The 27,303-nt window shown below is 40.3% G+C and overlaps 1 protein-coding gene across 3 annotated transcripts in view; it reads right to left on the bottom strand.

Annotated features, from left to right (window-relative positions):
• Positions 1–222: 222 nt before the first annotated feature.
• WIF1 (Wnt inhibitory factor 1) overlaps positions 223–27,303 on the bottom strand; it is a 37,025-nt gene continuing 9,944 nt past the window's right edge. The window contains exons 3-10 of one of the 3 annotated variants that reach the window (XM_014248867.2): positions 20,135–20,243; positions 14,107–14,247; positions 10,945–11,040; positions 9,275–9,370; positions 7,856–7,951; positions 3,966–4,061; positions 3,252–3,347; positions 223–1,010 (exon numbers count right to left, since the gene is read on the bottom strand). In XM_014248867.2, the coding sequence (XP_014104342.1) occupies positions 889–1,010; positions 3,252–3,347; positions 3,966–4,061; positions 7,856–7,951; positions 9,275–9,370; positions 10,945–11,040; positions 14,107–14,247; positions 20,135–20,243 (852 nt within the window). In that variant the 3' untranslated portion in view covers positions 223–888. The remainder of the gene's footprint in view (positions 1,011–3,251; positions 3,348–3,965; positions 4,062–7,855; positions 7,952–9,274; positions 9,371–10,944; positions 11,041–14,106; positions 14,248–20,134; positions 20,244–27,303) is intronic. The other 2 variants (XM_088055458.1, XM_088055459.1) reach the window with 2 other exon arrangements.

Genomic DNA, 27,303 nt, shown 5'->3' with positions numbered 1-27,303 from the left:
TCCTTGGCAAAGGCACAAGAAGAAGTTGCTCTTCCAAAACATTTTTAAGAATTGTGTGGCTAAAATCAGACACAGAGAAACCAACCTCACAGTGCCACTGTTTTATGAGGGTGCTCTAGAAAAGCCATCGTCCCAACCCAGCGCTGATGAGACCGCAGGAGGCCACACAGAGCAGTAACCAAAAAACTAAAGCAGCATCTTTATTTTATACATAACCGTCAGTATAAAAAGTTTATTACATAAGAGCTGTTCTGTTTACAATATATTATATTGCTTCAAGCTGATGCAGAAACTTCATACATTATAGCTCTACTTTGTTTACAATATATTATGTTGGTTAAATGGCACCACTGCAGTTTCTTTTTAATACACAAAACTGTAAAGCCAAAAACAACATTGAATTGAGTCACTTGGTTTTTAAATTAGGCTATTTATTTGTTTGTTTGTTTTTCTTAGGGAAAAGTCTAAATACACAATCTGTAAAAATTTGCAAAATGCACTGTTCTTTTGTCTTAGGCAAATTACACCTGTAGTCATTTAAATAATTCAGGGTTAGCATCTACAGGGTTTTCTGCTTGAATATTGTTACTTTATTTTTGGAAAATATTTGCAGCTATATAACCAAAAAAAGAAAGTTTAAATGTAACTGAAGTATAGTACAAAACAACATCCAAAGCACTGAGAGAAGAAGCATATATAATCATGCTACAGAAGTATGTATAAAACTTAAAAGAAATAGTAAGTGTCAGCTCAGTGGTTTATAATGAAGCTAATAAAATTCCAGCTGGTAATCTTAACTGTAATGAACAGCATTTTAACATTCAATCCATGAGAGGTTAATGAAGGCTGTGAACTTTGTGTAACACAAACCGTTTCAGATGTTGGAGTTCACCAGATATAATTGGATTCGGGTGGAACATGCTTCTCCTCGGCCCTTTTCGGCGAAGGCGTGTGCTGCCTGTGCTTGCTGCCTGCTGGCCTCAGGGCGCTCAGACCGCTGGCTCCATACCCTGGAAAATTATCCAGTTCAAGAAAAGAATCCACAGACATGGGCTTGCAATCCACAGCTAATATATCAAGTGGAAACTGTCTCGCCTATTTGAACAAAGGACTTTGCTTTGCCTTACAAAAGTGCTCACGCCTCTGTTGCCCCTCAGGATGAATGAAGTCCTGCCAGACAGAAAGGTACTTGCCCTGGCCAGGGGGCCCAGGGACCTCAGCAGAGCCAGGCTGTCACTCAGCCCAGGTTCACATGTGTAACCCCCACACCAGTCATGATGAGCTGCCACCAAAAGGCTCAGGAATGGGGTGCAAGCAACCCCCTGGGGAGAATCTGCACCAGCTACCTGAGCTGGACTTTGGTTTATGGCTGAATGAAAAGAAAAAGAATACCAGGGACCATAAACACCTGAGGGGAAAAAAAAACCCCATCTGAAACAGGCTTACTAGAGCTGCTTTGTTGTGGAAAATGAAAGTGAACAATAAAAATGGAATCCGAAGTATTATGTTGTAATTCTTTATAGGTTCATTTACCCATCTCATTACTTAAAGCTCATGGAAATGACTTTGAAAAATGGAGTCCTCTGTTCAATTCTTTAACCACTTCTTTTTTAAGAAAACAGCTTTACCAAAGAGCCATTCATTTGATGGAATATGAAACGAATCTCTCAAGTTAATTATAAATCTCCTCTCAAGATCTGGTGATGTTTGGTTTCACTTAAAAAGAGTGAATTGCAGCACGTGCACATTAATGGACACTTAAAATGGGGGTGAATTTTGTCCAAATGTCCATTTCACAGCTTCTCAGCTGAATACAAAGAGAGTTTTGCAGTACTAAACACAGCAGGACTGCACCCAAACTCTGAGTAATGAAGGATGCAAAACCTTGGAGATTACAATAATGTGAGACTACTGACTTCTCGTCACAAGGCAGGTATGAGCTTTGCTTTTGTTGTACAGGTACTTGGTTTTTTTTGGTGATGGTCGCCTAAATTACGTATTTGTCTTCATTTGCTATCTGTGTTTTTTATAGGAAGAGTATGACTGGAAGAAACAGTCCATACCAAACTTAACAACTGTAGTTCATATTGGTTCATTTCCTTTTATCTTTTTTCTAGCCACAACTTGTATTAATGGTATTTTTCCTTCAGAGAATAGCATGAATACTTAAACACAAATCCATTAGGTAACAACAGAAAAGTGGACTCCCAATTTTCACAGCAAACCTAATATTCACAGCAAAATCCATCTTAGTTGGATAATACTTAGTTTTTAATGAAAATATTATATTTATTCTAAAACACCTTGATGTGACAAAAATCATATGCATGAACAGGTTTTAATAAAAATGAACATTCAGTTGATGCTGCAATGGAAGGTTCACATTCCTTATGGCTGATTTGTTTTGTAGCTGCAAAATCTTTCAACTTTTTAACTATTGACACATAAAACACAACATGTGAATTGATCACCAACAGTGATAAGCATTAATATCTTTTGGGAGTATACACAGATCATATATTGAAGATCTGCTGTTACAGTACTGTTGCACATGAAGCACAAAATTAAATCTGAAGTTCTTGCTGGATATATCCAATTGTATTTCAAGTAATTATACAGTACCATTTTAAGCCCAGTGAAATGATCAGTTGCTACAATAGATGGTAAATGGACCAAAAAAGCACAACAGAAATTCATTTTGAGAACTTTAACTTTGCTTTGGGGCAATGTATTTTGTATGCTGTGGAACACGGGTGGTAGAGGAGGAGAAAACTGTGAAGTTGAAAGGACAGATTTTGCATAATTCTTCAAGTTTTCCACAAAATTTCTAAAGGACATTTTATTTTTTCTAAGTTTCAATCAGTTTTAAAACCTGCCAGACTTTTACTTTTAAAAATATCTACTCAGCATTTCAAACCCAGCTGATATTTCTGAGGAGTATTGAAGGAATTGGATCCCTTCCATACTATGGTTGGAAGACATGTAAAGTCCTCTGATGGATACCAGATTCTGGAATTTCTAATCCAAAAAATTACCTTGATAAAACACTTTCAAATTATTATGAGTTTTTTTAAAGTATGCAAAATGATTGAGTATTGAAAACCTTTGTTTTATTATTCGTAATAAAGATCAGAGAAAGAGAAGTGTGGTGTCATTAATAATGCTGGAAAGGCTCTTGAGGCAATCACTTCTGTATTGCATTGGGTGTGTAACACTTCAGATATGACTCCCAGGGTTTGTTTCTCACTTACTTTTATTGCAGTGTCTCCCGTGCCAGCCTTCTTTGCACTGGCATTTGTTGGGCTCCACACAGGTGCCGTACAGGCCACAGCTGGGTTCGCAGACAGCTGTGAAAAAGTGAATACATACACCAGGCCTCTTGACATTTCATCCAGAGACAGTCACACATTTGCATTCCCTGCTGTTTCACACCATGAGTTGGTCCTGGCATGGGCTGGGGCTCTCCAAGTAAATCTGTGCCTTTGCACTGAGTGCAGTCAGAGCCCTGAAACAGTCCACACTCATCTCTTTGCCTGCAAGGTCTGGCTCAGCCTCTGGCAAGAGAATCAAGTTGTACAGCAGAGCTGACCATCCACCAGAACCAGTGGAAGAAGGACAGCACTCCCCAGCACCTCACTCACAAAGTGTTCTCATTTTGTTTTAACATTATTAAGCATTATTTTAACATTGTTAAGCATTTCTCTGCTACTAAACTGCTATTGCTGACCTGTCACACTGCTGTTTAATAGAAACTCAAGAGTACACAAGAGACTGTGAGGACACTTCTGTAAAAAAATGTTTCTGGTTTCGTAATTTCTTTAAGTCTGGTTATGACATATGTCCAGAATGTAAAATAACTTGAATTACTTTGACAACAAACAATAAGTACTGATGTTATGTGAAAAGAAGATACTGCACAGTGAGCTCGATGTTCCCACAAGGAGTGATGGAGTTTTGGTACTCACGCTTTGAACACAGGTCTCCCTGGTAGCCTTTGGAGCACTTGCATTTATTCTTACCAGTACATTTGCCTCCATTTCGACAGGGTTGATGGCATTTACCTAGAAATTGAAAACATAGAAACAACGGTCTTAGTCCCCTGTGCCTCCTGGAGACAAGTGTCTGACAAACTTGCCCTGTACTTGAAAAACTCATCAGATGTCAGAGTGTGCACTATGGATCCATCAGGAAAGACCCTTCTGCAAGTCTGTGCTTCCAATTTATAAATGTTCCTCTCCTTCGAAAATATGACAATAATTTGGCATGGCCAAAGCCTGTGTGACCTTCAGCTTTTGCCCAGGTTTGTGCCACCCTGACTCTGCAGAACCCCCCAGGTGACTGGTCAGTACCGACTCCTGCTCTCCTCACCCTTCACAGGGGACGCAGCACTGCCCAGACTGTGTGGTTCCAAAGACAGGATCCAAACCTGAGGGGTCCCAGCAGAAAAAAATCTAGTGACATCTGATACTGATACTAGTAAGATACTCAGGAAATGACAGGCATGGCTGCTACTTGCAGACTGTAAATATATTGGCTGGGTTAGTCAGCTTGTAGCCCCGGTGGGGAGCACCGTGGTGCTGTGGAGGGTGCAATGAGGGATGTCCCACATGGCAGCTCAGAAACTAAGGGCACATTAAAAATACATGCCCTTCTTCCCTGTTTGCAATGAACAGAGCAACTCTGCCAACAGTAATTGGAACTGGTAGACATTTTTTCCAAGTTCTTGATCTAGAAATGACTTTTCTTCACAAACAGACTTTGCCAAAGACATAGGCTGGGTCTGGTGGTGTTGCTGTAGGAAGTCTTGTTTGGCCCTGATTGCCTGGGACTGAGGAGGCCCCACTGGTGGAGGAGAACCACACTCAATTTTTTTCTTTCCTGCTGGGTATGACACACCAGGGACCTTCCTAAAACTTAATGTCCAATGTCCCATCATCAAACTGCCTATACCTTGTCAGAATTTGTCTGCATTAGTGAACCAATTAAATCTTCACTCATCTCTAGGAAGGGAAGCACAGGGCCCATGAGCTCAGTCACTCCCAGGCTGAGGGAGGCTCACTGTAACCTCCCTGGGCACTCTTGGGCCACCAGGAACCACAATCTCACTTTTCTGCCACCTTGGTGCCCATATGTACCAGTGCAGCTTTTCTCATTGTTTTCCAAAACCATTTTTTTATCTTTTCTAATGCCACCACACTACCTAGATTCTTCAGAAAAGATAAAAAAAAGGCATCCTTCCTAGATTTAACACTGATATTTACCTGAATCTGTGAGCAAACAAAAACTGGAACCTGAGGCAGCAAACTGCTTCCTTTCTCCTTTTTTTTCATTTTTTTTTTTAAGAAAGGTGTTAACTGAGACCTGCATGTCATAATTTAAGCATCAACACTGGCTTGCTGTGCTGGAAACCTCATCTGATGATCACAGACTGCCCTCTTGGGAGCTCAACATCACAGGCAGCGCCTGCTTAGCCCTCAACCCCTACAGACCTTTGTGATTCACATGTGTATTGTCAATATAAAGGAAACACTTGTTCCTAATGTACATAATTATTTTAATAACCCTGAAACAAGTTTCATAAGCAGCTGATGGAACAAAGTATGCGAAGGAGAGTTTCTGTAAAATCACAATTTCTCTGCAGGAGCCTCTGGGGAGGGAAATTTTAGGCATTCTAATTTGCAAACATTTGCATCCCAAGAAATTAACAACTGGAAAGAGCAATGCTAAAGAAATCAATGAAATTTCCTAGTTCTTTAAGTAAATCTGGAGGATATGGGTCAAGAGATGTGACACCAACTTCCACCAATTTGCAGCAGGCAAGCATTTGGCTCAATTAACTTTGGACTAAGATATTGTCACAGAATGAAAGAAAGAGTAATAACTCTCTCTGTTATTGACTGAAAAAGGGAAAAAGCAACAAAACATCTGGTGACAAGTAGGGGAGGAATCCAAAGCAAAATAAAACTCTCTGGATTCAAATTGAAACACTAATTAGAGACAATGCATACCTCTAACTGGAAAAAAATCTGGAAGACTGTGAATGCTTGTTAGTGCTGTAGACTGGGTTCAATATACTTCCTAGGAGTCTTACAGAGGGATTCAATTATTACACAAGCACTGAAAACCTATACCCAATGTTAAAAAACCCAACAAAACAAACAATAAAACCTTGCAATTTTCAGAAGATGGCTTTCTGCCTGTTGAAAAGTTTCCCCCACTCATTATTTTAAGAATCCCATGACTGAATGTAGCTGGCCCTGGATCTAAGGAAATGGACTGTTGTTGTGTTTCTAAGCCTCGTCTAGATTTCTTGCAATCTTCTACTGCTGTGCTGGTGCTGGTGCAGTGCCCAGATGTGATGACAGCTGTCACTCACAGTCTAACAATTGCAGTCCTGGCTTTACAAGAGCCAGAGTAAGTGCATAGCTTTCTTTGCTCTCATTGTCCTTGTCCCAGTTTAGGTCTTGGCATACTGTGATCCTGAATTTGCTTTTTTTCCCCTTTTGTACAAAAACTAGTTTACTGCCTGTATTTTAATTAATTTAATTTGAGTTTCATAGGTAAGCCTCGCCAGGAAGGCAAAACAGTTGCACTTATCCCAAGCTGCAGTAGACAAATATGAGCTTCAGCTCCTCAGACAGATCAATTAAATGGACTGCCCTTAATTATACACGCTGTAATAAGAGTTCTAAGAATTCTCCTCAAAAAAACACCACCAAACATAAAATACATACTTCCCTCTTTGAATCAAACTTTAATCTTCTTCTGAAAAATGTCAACAATGTTGAATTTTTGGGGACTGAAGAAAGAAATCTGCCAAATAGTCAAATTTGAACTTGATGTAAGCAAAAGTAAATCCAGCGAAAAGCCACACTGTTGTTCTTGTGGCATATGATCTGAATTTATATCAATGGGCAATCTTTATTAATTTAAAAAAAATAAAGCTTTGCTACTTATTTTTCCTTATTTTTTAATGATGTAAAAAGGAGTTGCAAAATGCCTTGTAATGCATAGAGACACGGTGAAACACTAATCTACACATGAAGACTGAGAAAAATGTAGGTCTTATTGTATCTGTGTACTTTCTTTGCCCAGCAATTCACTTATTGTTGTGCATTGGCTGGCAGCAAGTTAAGAGCTTATTTCCATTTGTTTCCAAAGTGATAAAAATTTCCTAATTCTGAGAAGAGCTCATTTCTTCTTATACATATTAAAAAATCAGCATTTGCATATCCCAGGCCAAATCCTTCTCTCCATGCTCCTGTGAAGGTGCTGGGGAATATCGGTGGGGTTATTTACAGAAGGGAAAGCTTTTCTGCACAATGTCCTGATCGATGTTCTAAGTCCAGGAAGAATGAGCTCTGGTTGTACATCCTCAAAATACCTTGTGAATGTAACTTTGCATATTACATGAAAGCTCTTACAGTTCAGTCCTCCTTTTACCCCAAACCTTTTCATTCCCAAATTATAGTAGCCCTTTCAGAGGTGTCAGCTCACACTTAATCTGCTGTGCCCAAGTGTGATTTCCCATAATGTTTGAAAATAGATGCACCCCACAGGCTTGGCATGGCAGCACATCTGTCTGCCAAAGGGTATTATTGTTTGCACACTTATGGCTTGAGGATTGTCACTGGTTACTAGTGAAAACTGAACAGGGCAAGGGGTGAGATGGGCCAGCAACGAATCAAATTTCTAAGTAGGGAACTTGTTTGGAGGCATGTGGTGTCTGAGGGTTCCAAATTGCTGTGTGAGACCCTTGCTCTGCACCCAGCAGAGGCAGGTCACATGTCATCATTCAGGCATTGACAGAAGAAGCTGACATACACGAAAGCAAGCACACAGAGATGCTACTCACTAATTTCACATTGGTCTCCTTCATAGCCTGAAGGACAAATGCATTTTCCCAGATAGAAACACGTCCCTCCATTGAAACAGGTTGTTGTACAGTTTGCTGAAACAAATAAAAGAGGAAAGAACTAAGTCATTAATATGAACTAGGACTAACTTGGACTTCATGTTCTCTGCTGTTCATCATAAATAAACATTGAGTAGGTTGTAAAGGCAGGATTAACCTCTTTTCATCTGGTTTACAAAGTAAGACTGAAATGCAGTTATTCCTACATAATGCTTTACATGGGCACACACACAAGGCAATATAGAATGAGGCAAGTGAACAATACAGCAGTGAGCTCTCTGAGGACAGACTGTGCTACATCTTTATCAACCCCCACACATAAAGCTCACTGAAGGATTAAGGAACTATTGCCATTGAAACTGCCAGCGTCTGATAAAAGGAGCACGGCCCAGGACTGGAAGTTACTTCTACACAAGGATATTTGACTACAGCTCCTAAGTAATCCTTTGACTAAAAAGAAACCTCTGTGAACTTTTCCGTGTGGTGACATTGATGCAAATGCTTTGACTTTCAGCTGCCAAATGTCTTACATTGTGTTAGATGTGACTTTTCACCAAACAGCTGGGATTCACATTAATCCTTCAAGACATCGGGAGCATTTAATTAAAGAGCACATTTGAAGCATTTCTAAATATGGTAAGAGTCTATTCGAAGACTAGATAAAAGACATGAGGGCATTGACACCAAGAGTTTCTGCAAAATAATAAGGTTCCCATTATTTTGTTGAAAAGTCCTCTAGAACCATTTGCATTCAGTCTTTACTTCATATAGACCTGCAATGAAAATTGCAGCACCATGTTCTGCTCTGCCATGAGCAGGTCAGTTATATTTCTGCAGGAAATTACTTGGGTTTTTTTTACATGGTAGCTTAGACTTATGTCCATGTTACTGTTCTGAACAACTGATTGTTTGTTTTTACCCTTCATGAGCCTCACTGCAACAAAAAAAAATGAATGGCTTGAATATTTTTTCATGTGTGCGGATACAGCACATTAATGTACTAAATAATTAGTAAAACTAATTTTACTACAGGAAACTAGAGCTCAAATAGAGTTCGTTTTTTTCTTCCTCCAGAAATATAAGACATTTCTGTGGCAAGATCCACAGTTTTTAGTGAATAAACTGAAGTGATTATCCAAAGTATCCTTCACAGAGCTGGGGCATACGGGTACCTGCAAATCCCCATATTCTTACAACAGCTGCCAGGCTGTGCTACAGCATCTATTTTAAGAGTCACGATACTTTTCAAACTTGTTTACTTATCGCTTGCCTGACTTTCCAAAAGGTGCTCCTAGAGGGCACCTGCCACAGGTGAATAAAGAGAGGGTGCTGCATGCAGGGCAGCTCAGCTGGCGTTACCTTTGTCGCAGTTGATGCCGTAGAACCCCGGGGGGCAGATGCAGAGGCCGGGCGTGATGCAGAGCCCTCCGTTCATGCAGCGAGGAACACACAGTGCTGAGGAGTGGGAAGAGCAGAAAAAGCATTGCTGGTGGGATAGCAACTGGTATTTAAACACACTGCGCATTGGCTCCTTAAGCTACTTTTCCTTCTGCTTATTGTTCTAAGTCACCTCTGCAAAATGCCTCTAGTAGGGGGTTAAATCTATTACAGCTTTGGTTTGTACCTGGCAATTTCTGTATAGCGCTACTAAAAACTGTAGGCTAATTCAAGTTCAAATTGATTCCATATGTAAGCAGAAATTGCCTCTTGTATTAGTTTAATACCCAGCAGGGGAGAGCGAAGTACCCACATACACCTACACACTCTGGATATTTAAAATCCTGCCAGACAAGTCTTCTCTGTAAGTGTATTCTGGTTCCTCAGCTGTGAAGCCAGGCCTATCTCAGAGGGGTCAGTAACTCAGCTGGGTTCCCAGGCAGGCTTTACAATGAATGAATCTTCACTTCTCCTGCATACCTGAGCAGAAGCATGGCTACCTAACCTTGGCTAGGAAAGCCTGCTGCTCAGCCAGACTGTCCTGCATGCTCCCAGTGAATCTTCTCTGGAGCCCCTCTGTTCTTCAAGACCTCTCTGCCTTGTGGCCACCCCAAAACGCTCTTCAGGGAGGCATGTTAGGGGGCAATGCTTCATTACATGGCTGCCTACAATTGGTACATGCAGTGAGGTTGGGTCTGGGCTAGTGAGTTAAACAGGCACCCAGGCATGGGGCCAAATGGCCTTGTGAAATCATCTTGTGAAATTGTTGGTGTCTTGGCTTTGTCCTGGCTGACCAGCAAATCCTCCTGGCCATGGTCCTGGGATGAGTAGTGACCACAGGCTCCTCCCAGGAGTGAGTTTGTAATGGGTTTGTTGGAAGGTAAGATATGAATAATATGGTATTCCTATGATAACATATGAATGTAAGATGTGCTGGTCACTCTCTAGGCCAGAGAATAGTCCTTGATCCTTAGTATTTAATATTTTTGATGTAGCCAGATGTAATCCCAGAATATCTGGGACTGAATGATTGTATTGGAGTAGGATGCCCATGGAGATGGGCATCTCCAGTCACCCTGGGGAGGGACTGCCACTGGGAAAAGGAAGGGAGGGATAGGAAGAAGTCCTAGTTTCCTCGCCAAGTCACACCAATTATCTACTCACGGAAGAGAAAGAGAATCTTCCCTTCATCTTCCCATTTTTGTTTTCAGCCTGCTTACAAATCTGATCTTATCTGCAAATAAACAAATGCAGAGCAACTAAAGCACTGGGCTTTGTTTCCCAGCTAGTCCTCATTAGCAGAAGAATTTTATTTAATCTTCTTGCCAGATAGATTCCCTGTGATTAAGGATCACTTAACTATTGCATCAGTTTTTGTTAAAAGCAATTTGTGAAAGATAACATTTTTCATGTAAGCAGTTCGTATTTCCACTAGACCATGGATGATAACAATTCTCTTACATGTTTGAACTCAAAAGATCCCAAATCTTCAGAATAGGCAATTCTTAACTTTAGGAGAGCCTACAGTGCAGGAGATACGGTTTTCTTGAGATTGTGGTAAAGAAGACAGTTGGGATTTTTTACTAAATTACCTTTCTCACAATGAGGCCCATAAAATCCATCAGGACATTCACAGACATGTCTTTCGTTGCAAACCCCTCCATTTCTGCATCCTCCTGGACATTCCGCTTCATAAAATATAACAACAATTTTAATTAAAATGTTATATACTTCAGCTGCCAGCCAGACCTCAGTAGGATCAATATATTTCTTTGACACAACAGTTAAAATACTTGCTGGCAGACAAACACTGAAGAAATGGAAATTCAGCTAAGATTTCTTCAAGATAAATTAGTTTCTCTTTTCATAGTCTAGAAATAGATGTCCCATCACGTGCTCACATGGGTGATGCGCTTGTTGATGGACTCTGCATTTTCAGTGTTCTACTGCTCTGTAAGTGCATGAGCAATGCGGATGCTCTGCTCAATCCAGTATTTTCTTTTCTGTGTGGAAATGAGCAGGCAACTTAGTGAAGTACTTGCATGGCTGGTTAGACCTACCCTTAGTGTGCAGGACCAGTTTTGATTTCTGCAGCCTGAAGTAGACATCACTGCAACTTGCATTGCACTAATTACCACATCTGTTACTACTGAGGTGACAGTGATGAAATCTGTGTTCATATGAGAGAGTAAGCATCAAGGCTAAGTGGAAGAAGGCCAGAAAGGAAGATGAAAGCATTCCTGCACAACAGTTCTGTATCATTGTCAACTCTCATTCATATCAATTATTGATCAAAAATGTAAAAGCATTTGGCAGCACTGGCAGGATTATACAAGGCTGAGAGATATTTCTGGGTGCCACCACTATCCTCAAAACACCAGAGTCCATCAAACAAGAAGGCAAACTAAATCAAGCCCAATGGAATACGATCAAAAAGGATTACAGGGTAGAAAAACAATTACTCAAAAATACCTTCCCAGATCCCTCACAGAGAATAAGGCAGGAGAGACTGCCTATTCCCATTAGAAAAACTTAATGTCAGTAGGGATCAGTGGTAGGCACAACCTCCTCATCTTGATGCTCTGTTGTGTGACATTCCAAGTGAGAAGGTTCAAAACCTCTGAGGTAAAATGGTATGCCTTAAAAGTAAAGCTGTTTGCAACTGTAGTAATTGTTGTAGAGGTTTTTTGGTCCTACTGTGTTCTAACACTGTATTCTAGGACTCTTTCTGGAAATGCTTCTCTCTTTGTACTCAAATGCAGAGCTGCTATTCATTACCAAAAAAATGCATGCTTGAATACATACCATTTCAAGCAGAAAAATAGGAAAACATACATTTTTTCTTTGTGGCCACCTCTTAGCCACAACAAATCCTCTCTTATCCACAAAATTGCTCCCTTGTTCCCCTCACTTCCTCTAGTGGCCTTTCTGTATGGCCAAGAATAACTGGAAACAGTGACTAGGGCCCTGACAGGAGCTCCTCACCATGTATGACACCTTCCAGAGGAAGGAAACTCACACCTACTCTAACACCAACCACTAAAGACACTCTTATCCTTCTCAGCATCTGTCCCAAAACACCACTCTGTCCACCTTACTAGACACAGGGCAAGAATGGGAGTTACTCCAGTATGGGCTGGAACAGATGATGTGAAAAAGCTCCTCCTCTGCACATCTCTAGAGTTTGGAAAAATCTTTCTTGTGTCTCTCAGCTGGCTCCAGGAACAAAGGACTGGGACAATAATCAGGTCTCTTGAGAGGTCATATGATGCAATACTACTAAACTGTTAGATATTGCAACTCATATAAAAATGGTAACAACAAATAATAACACAAAAAATGATAACTTGGATGAATGCTACTACTAAACTGGTTCAGAACCCTTCCTCTTTAAGCCACTATTTTCCAAAATACAGATCTGTGACTCTGCTATTAGAATACCCCAATGCTATTTCCGAAGTTTACTAAGTTCAGTATCTTTGAGCTGAACTGAAAATGAAAAGATAGGAAATGTTTTGTGCTGTATTTACACTGGACACACAGCTTCATACATGAGATATGATTGGTTTTGTGTCCTTTAAACCTCCATTTTTATTCCTGTTTCTCTGCCCACTTCTTCTCCCCCTCCTCCACTTTCCCTGGGCTAATTGGCAGTAGCAAGGCTTCAAAGGAGACAAGCAGCTTTGCTATTTGGGCGTAGTGAGGTTTCAAAGAATAAACAGCTCTTGCTCCCGCTGCTCACTCTTTGAAGCCACACTACAGCCAATTATCTCAGAGAAAACAGTGCAGAGAAGAAAATGTGGGACTGTGAAGGAAGATTTAATAAAAGAAGAATAAAAATCTTGTTCTTTGTACATCAGCCCTGTCATGGGTTAATTTGATACAATTGCACATGATATGGGATAATTATCTTATCTTACACACTCATTTTTCAATCTCCACAGCCTCAGCTTAAAGTGATAATTATAGTTGTTTGTGGTGTATCAAATTAATTCAGAAAGTCTTATTACGTAGTGCTCATGGTTCATAGCTCAGTTGATTGAACAAGTGCTCTCCTTTCCAAGCAAACACTGCAATAACTTCACGGTGCTATTCTAGCAGCGTGTCCTCCGTCTGCCAACTGCTTGATAACTGCAAGTACTGAACACCAGTTTCCACCATTTTACCTGTATCAAGAGCCAAGAGATTGCACCTGAGCTACAGAGAAAGTAAAGCCAAGTTTTGCAGAAATTTTCTGATTTAAGATTTTTGTATTCAGTTTGGATGTGCAAGCTTGAGATCTAGGGAACTAAAGACACCACGTTGGAATTAAGGCACTGAGAGCATTAATTGATACCAGCAGCCCCCACTACAGTTCCCAGAAGGTCAGTTCCCCAGATGATGTGCCATTTCTGGAGACCTTAACATGCTTCCACAGAACTAGCTCTCCTCCAAGCACCTCAGACTGTTTGCTAACAGGGGCTTATCATATGATACATCTCTATCAATGTCCTTAGTGTGATGAGCAGTGAACAGGAGGAGGGAGAAGTGTCCCCAACCCAGTCTGCAAAGGGAGTTCAGTAAGAAAAGGCTCAGTAAACATGTAGTAAGCGACCAGCAAATGCACAGAGACAGAAAGCCTGGAATTCACCATGATTGCCACATATTGTGTGACTGTTTTATTTCCATCCTCTCTAGCTCTTATCCTGAATGAAACACAAGATGGTTAGGTGACCTAGTCTAACAGCATTCCAGCATATTTTCTTCAGTGTTACCTTGCTGACAGGTTTTAAAGAAGATGGCGTTCTGAGGGGTCTGGAGAATAATATTGCCTTCTGAATTCATTATGATCACGTTCACTTCAAATGCAGCAACTCCATCTTGTTTTCCAAGGCAAGGAAATCCAACCTGAACAACTTAAAAGGATAATAATACCAATAATACTTATATTTACATGCACATATACATATACATATAAAAACATACATTGAAATACTAAAAAAAATAAATATAATAGGTGTATTCAAGCTTTGGAGGAATGCCACTGATGAAAACTTGCAACACAGACACACACAAATCCCTTTATTCAGAGGTGGCTCCAGGGTTAGAAGTACAACAGCACAGGAGAAGAGCTTGTGCTCATCTGCTGAAATAACCCCAAGAGTCAGTAGACAGTGATCTTAACACAACCATACTTTTCTTGCAGATGAGGAAATTACTCATGTGGAGGTAACTAAGGATATGTCAAAACAAACTGGAAGCCTACTTTTAATTTTCTGAGTTAAACTTCTCACTTCTGAGTCTAAATTTTCTGTGCTGACTTCTGTAAAAACATATATTTTGGGAAAAGAGTTACTTTAGATAAGTTATTCTGGTTTGGTTATTGCAATTAATACCTAAATAATATATTGATCTAACAAAAACTTACTCCATAAATTGCTGACAAAATGGTACATTTTGTAATATGATCACCAGTTAAGTTTTTAAAAAGAAGACATAGACACCTCACTCTGCCAGAACTAGCTAAACATAGTGACATTTGGACATTGCCTTTCCAGGGAAAGTATTCAAATACTTTTGAAACACAAAGAGTTTAAGCAACTAATTAAGGCCAGTAAATCTGGATTATTTTAATGATGAAGTAAGCCAAATACCTCAGAACTATGGAATTCTCTGCTGTGATTGTCACAAGTGATCTCAAATAATCTTCAGATGAAACTATTTTATCTCTTTTCTTCAAAATGTGCTCTTCTTAGCTGCTTTGTAAGTCAAATCCAACTAATAGAAATTGTTTATTCCTTTCTTCTGAAGCTGGCCTGCGATTTCCGAATGAAATCAGAGCTAAAAGCCCTACATTTGGGTTGGTTTACATTGTTTGTTATAAAAATTTTGCAAGCCATAATTTGGCCATTTTCATTATTTGGTGCCTTGGTAAAATACAGAATAACTTACTGCTGAGAATAGTATTTTTGCCTCTGGTAAGTCCTATAAACTGAAAGGTCCCTTGCAGTTCTCATTCTAAAGCAATTATGTAGTCGAAGGGTTTTTGCACCAGCCTTTGCAAAGACCAAAACCATGTAACCATGTGGCAAGAAAGAAACTCTTATAGTTGATTATTTAAAAATACATTTTAAATGCTGTGAACTTCTTAAACTGTAGTAACCTTCTTATAGCATAAGTGCAGGAAATCAGTGCTTGGATTGGGATATGTTTTTGTTGAACAAATTGCAATGGGGAGGAAGATGTGGCAGACTGTTAATGACAGCACTATAGCTGTATCTAGATTTCATTGAATTGGTAGCAAGCCCTGAAGTCCCCTGAGATTTAGCTATGGTTTAAATGCCTAGGGAAAAACCCAGCAATGCATCCCTAGAGTCCAAGGCCACAGATAATAAACCTTTTATTCCAGCACTGCCCACTCTGTAAGCATCCAAATTTTTGGACTTACCATGTGTCTGAACAGCCAGGCACACAGATAGGCAGAAAAGGACCCTCCTGTGAGCAAAAAACCACCTGGATCATGGCTGAACTTTGTGGTGATTCAGAGTTGAAATAAAACCCTTCAGCTCTTCCTGAATCTTTGCATTTTCTATGTCTGTTTGAATAATGCTAAGTACCCACCAATAGCACTACAGTCAACCCAAAGCACAGAGAGAAGTCCCATGCATTAACAAATAGCCATGAGCTCCCATGGCTTATCACAGTGCTGACCAGGGCCACAGGAGGGCAAATCTCAGCTCTGGTCACTGCTTCCCAAGTTCAGGATGCAGTTTACATTTGTCCATCGCTGGCTAAAAACAAGGAGAGGGAATCACATATATGGATTTCTTTCTGTTAACCATCCTCCCACCACCAGGCCAGAAAACAGCCTCTCCTGCACATATACATATCTGTATCCTCTGGAACACTTTTATCCAGGGCTGCAGAGCAGTTGGATCTAACAGGAACAAGGAAAGTTTAACTAATTGGAAAATGAACCTAAGGAAACCTAGTGTCTTAAACCTAATTTAAGTTTAGGTATCAGTTAGAATGCTCTCCTAGGATGCAGGTTTAATACCTTTTGTCTGGGAGATCATACCTTTTCCCTCTGCTGAGGAAACCAAGTTTCTCTAAATTGTCCTCAATAGAAGCAGGGTGAGAGTAACTCCTGTATGTCTGCAAGCCCTTCAAGTTTGCAAGCAACTGCCTTACCCACTAAGCAAATATGCCAAGGCCAGCAACAAAAACCACCTTTAGTCTCGGGTGGGACTGCTTAAGGGACATCTCTGAATGACCAGTCTCAACAGAAGCAGGCGTGAAAGGTCTGGAGAGCCCATAGAGAGCCCTGCAGCCCACTGTCACTCTCCACCAGCATGGCAGACAGAGCAGAGATGGTGCTGCGCTCAGAGACTATGCTGATTTCTGCCACTGAGCTTGGAGAGATTTTCAGCATCTTTGGATGCTCAGCACCTATATTTCAATGTCTCAACATCAGCAGTGGGGAGGGAGAGACCTCCTGAGCCTGGCAGGTGGGCTGTGGGGGCTGCATGCAACACATGAAGTAGCACCGTGCCAGCAGCCTGATCACACCAGACTGCAAGAGCACCACACTGCCTGGGTCAGACAGGGACAGCAGGGGCCAGCTCGGGTCACCTAGGGGGCCAGCTCTTTCTCAGTCGCAGGCCACTACATTGCTTCTGGGCACAGACCTATAGCTGTGTTTACCTTACCACACCCTCTGAGTTTGGTGTTCAAGATGTTAATCACTGCCACAAAAATGACTCACTTTGTTTTTGAACTTTCCGACCTCAGATTGAACCACTGGATCTTCATAGGCTTTCCCCTGCAGCCAGAAATGAGCAGCCAGCTGCTTCTCATTGGGCAGGTATCCACACTCCTCCCAAATACCTTCTTTTGCACAAGCTGAGCAGTCTTAGCTCTTTAAGCTCCCACTGAAAAGCATCTTCTACAGCCTTCTTAACATCTTACCATGTGTTTAGGTGTAACAATATCCATGTTGTGAGCACTGAATCAAGTACCAGTTCTGGGACTTGGGAATGGGTTTTCAAATAAGTCTAAGGAACCTAGGTGATTTAAATCTCACTTAAATCCAAGGAGAATTTGGTACCTCATCTCAGGATATATCAAATTAGAGAAAGCTAAGAGAAGGACAAGGCTGCACCCAATGAGGAGCAATTGGGTAGGCTGTGACTCTTCAGTCTGGCAAAGGAAAAAAAACAAACCAGGGGATACATAATAGATGTGTACAAAACCATGGATAGGATGAACAGTATAGACTGACTACAGTGTCTACCAGTGCAAGGACCAGTGACCATCAGATGAAGCTGTTGCAACCAGACTTGAAACAACAGGAGGGGGATCTTCATGCAATAGATGGCAGTGAACTCCTTGCCAAGGTGATTGGAGAGAACAGAAGATTATATGGACTCAAGGAGAGCCTGGAGAAGTACTGGAAAGAGAGATCTATAACCCACGTGGACTTATAAAGCAGACAAATCACTTAAGACACAAGAAACCCTCCAAGCTGAAGGTAGTAAAAGCTGAGAGGGTAAACAGAAGTATCACATATGCTTGTCCTCCTTTTGCTCTTCCACAGATCTTCTTATGGCTACCATTGGCCATAAGGCAAATACAGGCTAGAGAGGCCCTAGAGCACTAAAGCCATTCATATGCCTTATTTGGAGGCAAATATCCTCAAAGAAGTTTCAAGAGTCCACTGACTTTTATAAAACCACTGGGTTCAGTTACCTCTGAATAAGGTATCTGTTAATCCTCATTCTTGTTTCCCATGCTCATGTTTACTACAGTTGTCTTTCCCCTTTTATTTCTTCTTAATTGTCTTTAAGGGCAATTAATTGTCTTTGGGCTAAAACACTTTTTTAAAAAATACCAACTGTTAATTTGTTACTAAATACAAGCTTGTGGTTGAATTTCTTCCAACATCTGTATGTACGGAAAAGTGCTTTGGTAGTGCAGTACATCCAGGCAAACTAGACTTAACTCTGTTTTGCCAACATTTAAATTATAGCAATAACTACAGAGTAGCAAACAATTGCTATCTTTATAGCATTTACTTAGCATGTATTATTATATATATATTTGTATATATATTTATTTAGCGTGTAATATTATAGCATGTATTTACTTAGGACTACTCAGTTAATTTTGGCCAGCTAACAGGCAGTGTAGAAAACCCATCATCATAACAGTGTCTCACCACTATCAGTGTACATGCTTCAAATCCTGTATGGGTACTGAGCACTGGAACACCCAACAGGACTTAAATCCTGCTTATTTACACAGCCAGTGCAGCGCTGCCCTGCTCATGATCCATGTAAGGGAACACCATGGACATGCCCCTATTAGTCCTGGAACTGAGGCACCAGTGCTGCCAACAGAGTAAGTCCTTGTTGGCTTTAATATATAGATCTCCCACCCATGATGGTTAACAGACTTCCTGCTGCAACTATGAGCTCTCATCTCTGGCCTCCCTGCACTTGGAGATTAAATTTTCCTAAAATTATTCAGAAAGGGGTAATTTTGGTCTAGCCTTTCTAGATAGTTAAAAATTAAAGGAGAAACTAGCTTATATTATAGTGCTGAGTGCAGCAGAGAATGCTTTTCACATATCTCACCTGCTTTATATGGAAATAGAGATAATGCTTAACAAGAACTTGCCTTTTATGACTTTTAAGTTGCTTTTAAGTATCTTTATTTGACATTTATTTGGCTTGGAACCAATTCAATTGCAGCAGTTGTGGTATAAATATCATAGCATCTTTCACCCAAATCTATTTTCAGTACTAATCATTCAATCCACTTTGAATGGAGAGACCAATCATTCATGTTAAATTCCAGGTGGCACAGCAAAAAGCTGTATTGAAACATTACTTCAATGCCAATCTACTGCAAGCTGAAAATGGAGAATATTATACACAAACTTTCAGAATTTATCCACTAAAAAACAGCGAAGGAATAATGACTCATCAGAAATGAAAACTTATGTATCAGTAGTTCATTTACAGTCCAATCCTCCTGTTTCATTACTCATTTCTTTCCCACATTTATCCCACTGGTTGGCTAAGGAATTTAGGAAACAATGATCACTAAGACACTACTGTCACCAAGACACGCATTTCTACCAGAGGCTATCATGTATGAACCCTGAAACAGATCACATCGATGGTTATTCATCTGCTTCAGAGTGAACCAGATTCAGTAATCTTTCATGGAGAGCTTTTGTACTCAAATCAGCTCCCTATGCACCATGGTATTTCTGAAGCACTTGCATTGGGCTCAGCCTCTGCTGTGGAGCGGTAAATTCCAGTGAAGGATTAAGAATGCACAACTAAAGGATAAATGATAAATGGTAATATCCTAAACTAGAACTTGTGGTTTTGAGCTGAATGCCTGATGAGCCCAAATGAAAGCAAAACATCCACAAACTGCAACTGCAACCTCTGAGAAACAGAATAATTTGACAGTTTTTCCAATAGTGATCAAAGAATTTGTTTTCCAAAAGTTGTACAACTTAAGTAATAGCATTAATCAATTTTATGCAACAATTTTGCACAAGTTTCTGCTGATTTATCTACACATAAAAGGTTCATGTGTCTTGGCTCAGACAAAATATGCTGCTGTACTTAGGCAAGGCAATTACAAACTGTTCAGCGCCAAGCACTGTGGCAAGCATTGCTTTAGGCAATAAACTTCAGAACTACAATTCATAATGAAATATTTAGACTTTACTGGCTGCAGAATACTTTTTACAGAAACAAAATTTATAATATCAACAGTACAAACCTGATGCTTTATGAGGAACTGTTCCAAGCAAGGGGATGTTTATAGTTGGATCAGCCATTATGCCTTTATCCAAAGAGTGCAAAGACAGGAATTCATAGTAGTACTCAGCCTATGACAAAATAAATTAAAAATCTATATTTATTTTAATTGTATTCACAGAAGCAAACTATTGAGCACATAAACTTCAGCAGAAAAATACTACACTTCTCATGATGCCATTCTCTGGATTAGTTCCAGTAAGTTCCCTGAGTGCTTCTTCATCTAAACATAACTTTAAAATAATTTCCTCCAAATCCATAGATTGCAAGTGACCATACAGTAATCAGGATGCAGCATATCAGCAAGAAATACAGCATGCATATTGTGGACAAATGTTATACAGAGGAGACCTTTTTTACAACTCACACTGTTCAGCTGGCAGACAACAAAAGTATCTGAACACTAAACTCATTCTTAAAGCTGTTTTTTGGGTAGAATCCTCCTGGAACTGACTGGTGAGCCTGGATGACCTGCCTGTACCATGAGTACAGTTTAAAGGGCATAGCAATATACAAGTGTGGCATGAGATTATCCAGGCTTGCTCTTGGTTGATCTGCACAGCACAGCACATTGCCTTGGGCAAGCAGTGCCAGGCAGTGAGTAGCCACACTGCTGGAGCACCATGCCAGGACACATACCTTGTTTACAGCTCTGACACTGCCTTGTTCAACCCCACTCCATGTGGGGTTCCACTCCATTGTTCCAAGGGTGGAGCCAAGAGCTCTCCTCCCAAGCTGGCTCCAAGTCACTCATTAACTGCAACATCAATGATCTGTTTTGGCGATCCCTAGAAAGTGTCAGCATGATTTGAAAACTACTTTCCACTACCTTAATCCTATCCCTGATAAGCACCTGCATCGTGGCACAAATTGTAGGCTCTGGTACTTTTGTCCATGGGAGCTTGGCCTCTCTGTTGAGTCATCTGTTCAAGATTTCTTCACATTTGATGCAAAGTGCCATCATGTGTCTGCAGTGTGGCTGTACACACCACGTACATGTGTGCCCCTTAGCCAGTCACTGGAGACTTCCACTACTGCCAGTAGCACAGATGCTGGTGTGCAGAGCAAGTGGAAATCAAAATTTATGTTAAATTGTGGCATCTCATTTACCATGAAGCATACAAGGGCTTACAGGTAATGCTATCTGCTAGTCTCAGGTAGGTACTTGAGACTTGAGCATGGGCACTGGCAAAAATGTTTCTGTCTACTCACTGACAGCAGACAGTTCTAGTCTGTCTAACTTTTATCTAAAACAGTGCAGCAAAGAGCCAGATTAAAGCCAAAATTTGGGCTAAATGATAATGATAGCTGGTTTGTAAGATACCTGTCCATGTCCTTAGCCAGAACAAGGTCCTTTTTCTCCTGTAATATCCTGGCTGCCTGTACAAGAAGGACATGGATTTAGTGGAGGGAGGCCAGAGAAGGGTCACATAGATGATCAAGGGACTGGAGTGTCCAATGTACAGGGAGAGGCTGAGAGAGCTGGAGTATTCAGCCTGGAGAAGGCTTATGTGGGATCTAATCGATGTGTGTAAATAGATGATAAGGGTGTGTGAAGAAGATGGACCCAGGCTCTGCTCGGTGGTGACCAGTGACTGGACAGGAGGCAATAGGCACAATACAGAAAACTCTGTTGGAAACTGAGAAAGCATCTTTTTAATGTGTGGGTGACTGAGCACTGGCACAAGTTGTCCAAAGAGGAAAGCAAAGCCTCCCTTTGTGAAGATGTTCAAAAACCAACTCAACACACCCCTGAACAAGTTGCTTTAGATGACACTGTATGAACAGAGGGGTGGACTAGATCATCTCGAGGTCAGACTGTCTGGTCTCAGATAAGCCTCAGCCCTTCTATGATTCTGTGCTCTGCTAACTTGAACAGAAGCCCTGACAGGGTGTGAAAGACCATCTCCCTAAGCTTCTGATGACACCCGAAAAGTACTCATGACTTGGGTAGAAGGGTTGTTATGAAATTCCTGATCAGCCCTGGCAGAACATCCACTTGCTCTGTGGGGATGGTAAGGAGACCCCCTAATAGAGAGGAGATAGCCTGAGGGGCTACACTCTGCATGGATGATCTTCAGAGGGTGTTCTGTAGGCACAGAGACCTCAGAGGAGGACTTGCAAAACAACAGGGCAGGAAACAATGAAAGGTTTTAAGTGGGGGTTAAACACATGGAGTAAATGTGTGAGGGAGAGAGGACATGGAGAGAAGCAGTAAAACCAGAGATGAAAAATGAAGTCTGGAGTAATGTTCAAAATGCTGCTTTTAATTAAAGACATTTTTTTCCAATATACCATGCCAAAATATGAAAACAAGCCATAAAGTCAGATTGTGAACATTTTTGTTTTCAAATAAAACTTTGGTTCAGAAAAATAATTTTATGTCCCCGCACATCTATAGAATAGTACAGTGAGTGAGTCAAACTCCACTGTCTGTTTCTCATTGGTTAGCTTTGATGTTTGGTTGTATCTAAACCAGGTCATAATGAGTTATGGCCTGGGATATTAAAACATTATGTTCTTACTATTCTAGTAAACAACAACTGGTAACTAGACCAAATAGCTCCACTCCTGTATTTCCATTCCAGACACCCTGTTGTAGAAGGTCATCTTGTGAGCCAGATTCCCAGTTTGTTAGGAAAAGGACTGGAATCTTATTTTCTAGAGCCAATTTTCTAGAGCCTAAGGATAAAGACAAAAAGAAAGTTCCCTGTGGAAAAAGGGACCCATTGCTGCTTGAGCCACAATACTCACTGCCTCTCAAGGAAGTAATTCCTCTAACCAGCGTAGAGGCGTAGCAGCGGTTAGTGCCCGAGGCAGCAGTGTGTTCTGATGGCACATTAAAAAGATGGGAAGAGACATTGCACAAGCAACAGGCTGCTCAGAAGGAAAGCCACATACTGCACATACTGGGAAGAGATAACTGCTCTCACCATTTCTCTGCTAAGGTTTGTACATCTGCTGAGTTGACAGAAACTGAACTTCTTGAAATGATGGTATCTAAGAGCTGGAACACCTCAGGTAGATCCAGCTAGCATAACTTCAAAGTCATGTGCTGCAGAGTATGTTTGCAAATCATGTCTGCTGGATTGAGTTGGTTAAATCTTGACGTAAAAGTTACATACCAAAATCCCAGTCTAGAGAGGCTGCACAGTGAAGCAGAGTAGCTTAACCGCTCAAATATGTGAATCTAAAGCACTATTTGACTGCCACAAATCCTATCTATTTGGAGAAAATCTGTTTTGACACAAATCCTACATCAAGTCTCCAGTATTGTCCTGCTGTAATTGGAGTTGATTGCCAATTAACTTGCATTAATCATCATGACTGAAAAGCAAACAACATGCTTTCAGCAAACATTTACCATGCTCCAGCCTACCATGAAATTTAGTGATGATGGTTAATTGAAGATATAGGTCTGTGCAATTAAAATATTGTCTAGTGACTACCATAATTTATGCTGTAAGTGGTCATTATGAGTGACCTGGTAGTGAGAATGAAATTTGCTTGGATATTGTTGCCAGATAAAGGGGAAAAATCCATAACCTGTAATCCCTTTTCCATTATAAAGGCACTCTCATGCTTTTTGTTTTGTTGTTTTTTTGGTTTTTTTTTACAGCCAGCCTATGAACTCTCTGGTATGTGAAGGTCTAAATTTGGTAGTGAAGCTAAATCTTAGAGGAACAGTGTTGTCAAAGGTGGTGAAGAAAATGGGGTTTGCATTAAATTGGTGATCACTGACAACTGCACACTTTGCAACTGTCAATGAGACAAAGAACTTTTGGATTTACTTCAAGAAGCACCCGAGGAAAAGTATGCTTTGCTTCTGTGGAAAATCTCTGTTCGAGATCCTCAGAAACTGAGGCAAGGACCCCTGCAGACCTTTTGTGAAGAGTCTGGGGAGTTGGTGCTTTCAGGCAGCAGGTAGCCCCAAGCAGCTGCCCTGTAACAGTCCTCCATGTGGGTAAAGCCCTTAGCAGAGAGAGGAAATTTCACTTTAGGCAAATAATTCTTCAGTTGGGATTAACTTTTATGGACTTTGAATGGCTGTTTTCTATAAATCAGAGGAATTTAAAAGGTTATAAAAATAATGAAGCCCTCTAACAAGTATTGTAGCAAACATCTGTCGGCAGTTTGGTTTTAAATGATATACAGTTAAAATTCCTACAGATCTCCCTTCCTTGGGTCAAGATCTACTGCATTGAAGTTCTCTTATCTTTCAGATGCCAAGTTGTTTCTGCCTATTTTTTCTTTCATATTTAATCAAAGAATTCACCATAATATGCTTTATGTTTTCTTCATTTCACATGATAGACATAGAATTGTAGTACCTAAAGCAGAGCAGAATAGCTTGAACTATTGTATGTCATGGTTCAATACCATAATGAAATCTGCACCCTTTCTAATTAAGAAGCAAATGTATGTTAGCTTTGGAAGTAAATGTAAGAAATTAACTATATTTTCTTCTCATTATTTTAAAGAGATCAGTGCTGAACGTTCTGTTATCAATTAAATGACAAATATATCTTAATGCCAATTTTCCATATTTAAAGAAAGAAACACATCAAAGAAGTTCCTTTTTATCCCAAATCCACAAATATTTCTGGCTATGCACACACTTGAAGATTCTACCCTTGCATTATCCATAGCAGATGCTCACAGCTGCATACACCATAAATAAAGTCACAAAGTGAGACAATGTATGTGTTTCTTAGGTGTTTACAGCATGGACCATTGCTTCTCCTAGATATTAACTGCATTGGGTCAGAGAAGTTGGTCTGTGGTCCAAGATGAAACAAAGTAAGATGAAGTCCAACAAAGATTATCCACACTGTGCATACCAGGCTATTGCAGGAGTCTGGCCAGAGTAGGAATATGTACATATATGTGAACATTTTGTTACTGCAGTGCAGTCTAGACACTGCTGTAATGAACAACATAATGAGGCTTCCTTAGACAAGCAGATAATAAAGTGTCTGCCTACAGACTGCCTATTTTTGTGCTAGGGACAGAACCTGTTAATTGGTCCTGTCACAGAGTGGGTAAACCATTTTTCACACCTCAGTGTAACACTCAGAAATTTACTGTCAACCTCAAGAGGTAGACCTAAAATGGGAGGCATGCTCAACAACATGAAGTGATGCTGAAACCTGCTCTGAGAAAATCAGTTTACACAGAAGACAGAATAACCCGCCTGTCTTCCAGTATCAGCTGCTAAGGGTATGGGAATGGACTGAAGCAGTAGGGCTGAAAAACCAGAGATGCACACAAAAGGAGGAATAGAGATATTTGGTGTTTCAAAGAAATAAAAAAAAAGGACACAAACTAGAACTCAGAGAAATGGGCAATCTCAAAGAAAAATACATTATGTGACAGTAGTAATTAGACAATGCTGTGGTGAAATGCTCACAAATCTTTAGAGCCTCTTCTGTGTCTGCTTTCTTCACATTAAGGAAATCGTGGCAGACTGAAGAAAATCCATGCACAAGAAGGAAGACCTTTTTAACAATAGAGTGCATCCCTGCATGAAACTTTCAACAATAACTACTTGTGGTTTTAATGGTTTTAGAAGAATGGTATAAAACTCTCTGATTTTGCTGATGGAAGATGACTAACTGGTGCTTAATGTCTCCTGTGGCATTCAGCTGTGGATGGCATATCAGGTCCTCCAACAGAATGATTTATGAAATTGGGAAAGTGAAATTTATTGTTTGCTTTTAAAAGAAGCCTCATATTTTGAAAGGAGACATTACAGGCTCCCAAGAATGCTTTGCACTGGGGAGATGGACTGAAATCTTTGCAGAATACATCAGCTTTTCCTCCAAATAATGAGAAAACAATTTCTATAAAGATAAACAATATGAAAAAATCACTGTAAAGAAGCTTGGTGAGGTCACAACATAATAGATTTAGATTATATTTAGCACTGTTTCTGGCAGTTGTCAGGTTTTTGGGAGATATGGGAAACAGGGCAGCTACTCAGTCATTTTGAACAAATATTTTCTCTCACCAGACCCTGAGCTCTGGAGGTACTCTAGCATTTGAAACCAATCTCAGAATGGAAGCTGAAGGGCTTGCTAGGAATAAAGACTGGGGTTTGAGAGGAACAGAGGTGAAAAAGAAAAATTCAAGTTTATCAGCAGAGCGTTAACTCTGAAATGCATCATGATGCCAAAAAAAGCAGGCTCCTGAGACAGAGGGACAAATAAAAGCCTAGTACACATTCCTGTCCATCATTGGCCTGCTAATGACAATAAGGTTTTGGTTTAGATCAGAGGCAGCCCCTTGAGGCAGCAGGTACCTGCAGTGGGGACTGTGGGGCTGTCCCACCAAGCTAGAGCCCTGGACAGCAGCATATGTGCAAAGAGATGCACAGCAGCCCCCAGGTTAAGTACAAGCACGTGGAGACAAAGGCATGTGGCATGCATGATTTCTTTAAAACAGTCACAGCAAATTTACAGCTCCTCAATGATGAAAGCCTGGGAGTTTCTCACTCCTCTGTCTTGCTTTGTTTGGAGACAAACAAAGCAAAATAACCTAACTTCCCATATTTAGACCTTTTTTTTTGTTTAACTAATTTTCTGTAACACATTTTAGTACAGCTTCACTTGAGTTACTTTTGAAAAAAATTAAGTTGAAAGAAGACAAAATCACTAAGGTTCTGACAAATATGCGCAGTTAATTACATCTTGAAAATTTCTGGCAAGGAATAACATTTTTCTGTATGAACCAGGACTGGTGCACGAGTTTCCTTTAAATTGTTTTCTCTTATGCCTTACAGGTGAAAATTAGATAATTCTGCTTTAGGGAAGAGTAGAGAAGCAAACAGTATACAAGAAAGAAATATCACCAAGAGTTCAGATTTAAAGTAAGTTAAAGACACACATGCCTTTGCTATCTTCAAATCTTCAACAAAACATATTGCCCTGGTATACTGAAAACTTAAAAAGGCTATTCTGAAAAGTTAATTCTTGTTTCAGCACAGCAAGGCTAATTTGTTCTTTGTTCACCCAGGAAAAGATTAGTGCTCTCTCTGGTGGACATTTCATGATCATGGACGTTCAAAATACTCATCTCCCAAAGCTAATAAAAAAAAGAGAAAATGATGACTACTTTTAGAGAAAAAAAAAT

This window comes from Pseudopodoces humilis, chromosome 5 (genome assembly GCF_049639895.1).
Source record: "Pseudopodoces humilis isolate 2021_Gansu_Grassland_sample_001 chromosome 5, ASM4963989v1, whole genome shotgun sequence".
In the NCBI taxonomy this organism is placed as follows: domain Eukaryota; kingdom Metazoa; phylum Chordata; class Aves; order Passeriformes; family Paridae; genus Pseudopodoces; species Pseudopodoces humilis.
This window is presented reverse-complemented; position numbering and strand designations above follow the sequence as displayed.